The 5277-nt window shown below is 35.2% G+C and overlaps 1 protein-coding gene across 2 annotated transcripts in view; it reads left to right on the forward strand.

Moving 5' to 3' along the window:
* LMO4 (LIM domain only 4) overlaps nt 1-4901 on the forward strand; it is a 16615-nt gene extending 11714 nt beyond the window's left edge. For both annotated transcript variants that reach the window (XM_017666966.3, XM_017666967.3), the window contains exon 5: nt 4117-4901. In XM_017666966.3, coding sequence (XP_017522455.1) covers nt 4117-4125 — 9 coding nt within the window. In that variant the 3' untranslated portion in view covers nt 4126-4901. The remainder of the gene's footprint in view (nt 1-4116) is intronic.
* Nucleotides 4902-5277: the final 376 nt, after the last annotated feature.

Consider the following 5277-nt stretch of genomic DNA (forward strand, 5'->3'; position numbering starts at 1 on the left):
TTATATTTTAGAAGGGCAGTTCTACAAAATGTTCTGTAGTTCCAGAGGAGAGAGGGCATTTTTGATGATTGGTAGTCCCAGAAAATTTAAACCAAATTATGACTTTTTAAAACAAAGTTCCAGCTCTTTGGGCCACCAAAAGCTCCACTGAAAGATTATGTATGTTGATTCTTGATCCACAACTGGAAAGTTTTTGGACCAGACTTCGAAGTGAGAAAATTATACAAGTGTACAAATCACGTAGTATTAGAAGGCACTTCAGAAGAAAAATTGGTGATCAACAGTTGTCCAGCACCCCCAGTACTGCATAGTTTCAGATCTATTTTAATCTCCTTAATAAGTTCTATAGCTATGCAAGTGAGTGCATTTTGATAACTGCTGTGCCTAATTTGTAACAATTACTGTCAACCTTCAGTTAAGAGACTGTTCATTCCACGCTGGCCCAGAAAAGAGTGAAATGTATGACTCGTGCACATAATTTTATTCACATCATATTTCATACTGATTATGTATTGATGACATTGATTCATTTACTCTTTACAGCGCCACTTGCATGGATATTAAATCTTATTGACCACAGATGAATTTTAATTTCAAATTGGTGATAGATTTTTCCATCAGCTTTGATAGTATGTTTGACTTTTTCATCATTAACCCAAGCAATCACACAGCACTGAGTTATTGCATTGAAACAAAAAGTGCACACTTCACTTGGTAATTCTTTATGGATTTACAATAGGAACTTCATTAATGTCTGTTGTAAGGATCACAAAAAAACAACATTTATCTGCAAATAGGAATTTAGCAAGCTTCAAAAGTCTCAGGAAAAAATATTAGGTGTCTTTGTCTTCTGTAATGCATTTTCTTAATGCTGTGGGGGGAAGATGACTAATATCTGAAAACTTTTAATCATTTAAAATTATACTGCCATATTGTAATGCTTATTTTTATTGCTTTCCCTTACTCAAGTTTATGGGATAATTAAAAATGTATTTTCTATTTCTTTAAGTAAGTGTTAATCAGAATATGCACACTTTTCTTCATTTAATTTACTAATATGGGAAGCTACATTGGTCACCCATTTTAAAGATAGAAGTTTAATTTTTTATTGCAAATTAACCAGTCACCATTGATGAGGTACTTCAGGCTTCTCTAGGGAGTGCCAATATGTATAAATACTTGCATATTTTTATGGTTTGAATTATAATTAAGTGAATCTGCAGGACAGAGTTAAGAACAGTGAATGAGGCACATAAATATTTTTTGATGCCCATTTCAATTTAGAGACAAAGTCATTGGCAGTTTTCCTTGGTAGCCAAAAAAAAAAAAAGTGCTGGGAGTAGAATGGTTGCTCTCTTCTCCACTGCCTGCGATGTAAAAGCTTAGTTTTTCCACAAATACATCTTAAGCTTGTTGCTGATTTTACACCATTTCTTTCCCTGACTTAGTAAAGTATAAGAAATGATTGTTACAGCCCACCGACACGCATGGTGAGAACTGAAGGATGTAGAGACCAGTTCTCTGGAAAATATAGCCAGATCGTGAAGCACTGAATGTAGTCAATAGCAATGCTAGCTATGGACTAAGTGCAAAGGACATACTAGAAATATGAGCAGGATCTTAAAAGTACCCACTTACTGAGTACAAGACTAGGTAACTTGAGAGGTGTTAGGGAGGAGAACTGGAGACAAACCTAGTTTACGTGTTTACAAGATTGTGTGTGTTGTGCCTTTCATGTAAGTCTTGTTTTCCACACCTTTTCTTAGATGGGAGAGGTGTAGGGTGTTCATTTTGGAACACGAAATACATTAGGTAACAAAGAAGACCTACTAATGTAGTATTTTCTTAATGTTGGAAGCCAAAAAGAGACAGGTGGTCTTCAAAATTGAAGAGCTCTTAAAAAACATGAGAAAGTAGAACTTAAGGATATGTTCTTGTCAGGCATTGGTGAGAAGCTGCATTTTGAGGGTGATGTTAGTTAAGAACATGTTCCTGTTGGTATAAATGTCTCACATTTTTGCCCTTGGTGCTCAGCTCACCAGGAGCACAGTCAATTCACAAGGTAATTTTTGTAAATAAAGGTTTTGGGCAAGCTAAACGTGGTCCTGAGAAATATTAATGAGATGGCAAGGGGGAAGAGGTAATGAAAACATACTTCCAGGTGGAACATAAACTGCTTTTGGGACCCAAAGAATGCCTTGAAATTATCTTCCCCAAACCCTGTGGTGTTTCTTTTCAAGAGGTGATGAGATGTGGAGAAATGACAAATAGCTCCATTTTATTATTTTCTTCTCTCTTCTCCATATTTTTGGTAGGGAAAATTGGACATTAATTTTGGCCATTTTCCTTCTATTCACAGAACCAATTACGTTTTTAGTGCATGATGCATAATAAATATATCCAAGCATCCTCTGGCTTAAAAGTAATGAGTCCATTATTTGAATATCCCTTCTTTAAAGGCACTTAATTGAATGGGAAGTATAGGCCACCATCTTCTGGTCCGTATAAACTTTTTATCTCTGAAATTTATTCTCAGCATCTGGGATGTGTAGTTCAGTTGGTCTGCATGATTGGTTTTAATATGTTCTGGTTTTTGTATCTTCTGAAAAGAATAATTTTAAGCTTTTAAATCATATAATCTCTTGACTGAAATCTCAGATACTGGTGTTGAAAGATCTACACAGTTTTATAGCCTATAGCATTTAAAGAAGGCTTGGGTATCAGGGAGAATATTGCCTTCTGGAGAGTTTTGTATATACAATCAGGAGTTGTGGTGGTTTTTTTTTTTTTTTTTTTCCTGGTAAATCTTTGCCTGATCTGGAATTCTTTCTTTGCTTTAAGAGTGATGGGTTCCATCTAGAATTATCTGTGCTTTTCAGTAAAATAAAATACCACATCTCTTTAGTCAGAGAAAAATTTAGTGAGTGTTCTAGTTTACATATCACTTTGCAATTTCCCCGTAGTTACATAATTGGTGTTGTATGTGTCCATCCTAAAGGACGTTTGATGCTCATTTATTAAATATGCTCTCTGGCTGCTGCTGCATCTTTGTTCTGGACAGACAAATTACCTTTCTCACACTGAGCTTCCTCCACTCTAGGGAATTAAGCCTCCACCACTTTAATTAGCTTGGAAGTGGGGGGTTGCAGTTTCTAATAGACTTCAGGCTTTTAGTAAGTTAGGGAAAGAGGGAAACAAAAACTTACTGGGAAGCTCAAAATGTCATTTAAAACCGTAAAAACCTAATATATATTATTTCATTTTGGTAATTGCAAACAGATTGTATTTGATGACTGTGTGGATTGTCATTTCTAACTTAGACATTAAAGTTAGACTTCCATTGAACTACATTCTAAAATTGAACACAGTCTCTAACACATTACATAGGTTTGATTTATATATTTATAATATGTATGTACTATTAAGTGACATAGCAGATAGGAAATACTAAGTGAAAAGTATCTGAATTTTTTATGAATAATATACATGTATATGTGTATATACACACACACACACACATGCATGCACTCACATATGGGTGAGTGTCACATGGGGATATCAGAATAATGATAATTGCTAATATTTGTTTAGCTTTCATTAAGTGCCAGGCACTGTTGAAAGTGCTCCATATGTATTATGTAATCCTTATAACAGCCTTATTATGCCCCCTTTAGGGGATGGGGAAACTGAGACACACACAGGTTAAATAACTCACTAGGTGTTCCACAGTTGGGCATATTAAACCAGAACTTCCTAGGGAAGGACTTGGCTCTGAATGTGCCTTCAAGATATGACTACCAGGCCCAGTGTTGTAATTCATTCTTTTCAGAAAGAAACTTGGCTTTTACCAGAGTTAAGCAATTCATTGTAAAACTATACTAGAAACTTTCTGTAAGTCCATTTATTGTCTAATTTTCTCTGCTAGTAAAACTGCAGAAAATATTATGCTTTAGTTCTTTACTGCTGAAGTAGTATAGAAAGCCTCCATCAAGTCACAGTTGGAAAGTAATCTAATGAAGATTAGTGAATATAGAGAGGACAAAAACTGTCATGTTTGAGATTAATATCACTCAAATTTAGTATTTTAGCTAAGATGCCCATTTTTATTTCTTGCAGGTCTGCTAAAAGGTCAGAGTAATGCAGAATGCGTGCCTTCATCTCAGATTTTGTTCATCACAGGTGGATCCCATGTGTCTTCAGTAGACAAGTCACCTTTGTAGCTAGCACCAGTGCCAGCTCCATGCCACTGCGCACCTTCTTTATTCTTGATTGCCCTTCCCGCATTTATTGGTGTATTAAAATGACTGAATATGAACATTAAGGACTCCATGAACCTGGGCTAATGGGAGACTGTAGAGAAAATGAAAAAAGATCCACCGGAGGACATTTTGTTTTGTGGGGGGAGGGAGCTTGGGAGGAGGGAGATGACTAATGAAGCTAATTAAAAGAAGCATTCAAATCTGCTTTCTACCCTCATTAACAATTAGCAGGGCACTGGCCAGTTTGTACCCTGTGTTTTACCTTAACAACATTCTATTTGCTCTTTGTATATTTAAGTGTCGTAAGGAAATGTGTTTCAATCAAAACTGAACATGAGATAAAGAAAAGAGATGTGGCTTTTGTGATATTCTATCACAAACACTTTTATTGTATCTCTGTAAAATACAATGTATGTATGCATGTAAGTGTTTTCGTCCTAATGTTGCTATTCCCATGGCAAAGACAAAAAAAACAAAAACAAAAAAATTGGAAAAAAAATTGGGCTCATAGCAGCTGCTGTGTAGAAATTCCCCCCACTTCTAATTTGCTGAATGAAGAAAAAAATCTTTTATTTGTGATATTTTCAGAGACATTTGCTCTAGTATGGTGTATTTAAATAATAAAAACTTAAAAGAAAAATACTCATTGGAGTTTGGGTTTAAACACTGCTTTATCTTGTCTGTGTTTTGGGAAAATTCAATTTTCTCATTTGATACCAAGCTCACTTTAAATCTTAGAGGGGGAGGGAGATGGGATGTATATTTGTTTAGCTCTGGGCCAATAAGGTATTCAGTTACTTAACCATGCTGTTTTGGGCAGGGGTATAAAGCAATGTTGGAGCCCTTTTCTATAAGTTCAGAATATTCTGTTAACAGCACTTCATTACATTTCTATATCACAGTGGATCTTTGTGTTTATAAATATTTGTTTGATTCTTCATCTATTCCATTTATTCTCTTTTCTCAATTGGGGAGCCTTGAATATTGATGAAAAGCATGTTAAAAAATGTGGCATAAC

Source organism: Manis javanica, chromosome 4 (assembly GCF_040802235.1).
Source record: "Manis javanica isolate MJ-LG chromosome 4, MJ_LKY, whole genome shotgun sequence".
In the NCBI taxonomy this organism is placed as follows: domain Eukaryota; kingdom Metazoa; phylum Chordata; class Mammalia; order Pholidota; family Manidae; genus Manis; species Manis javanica.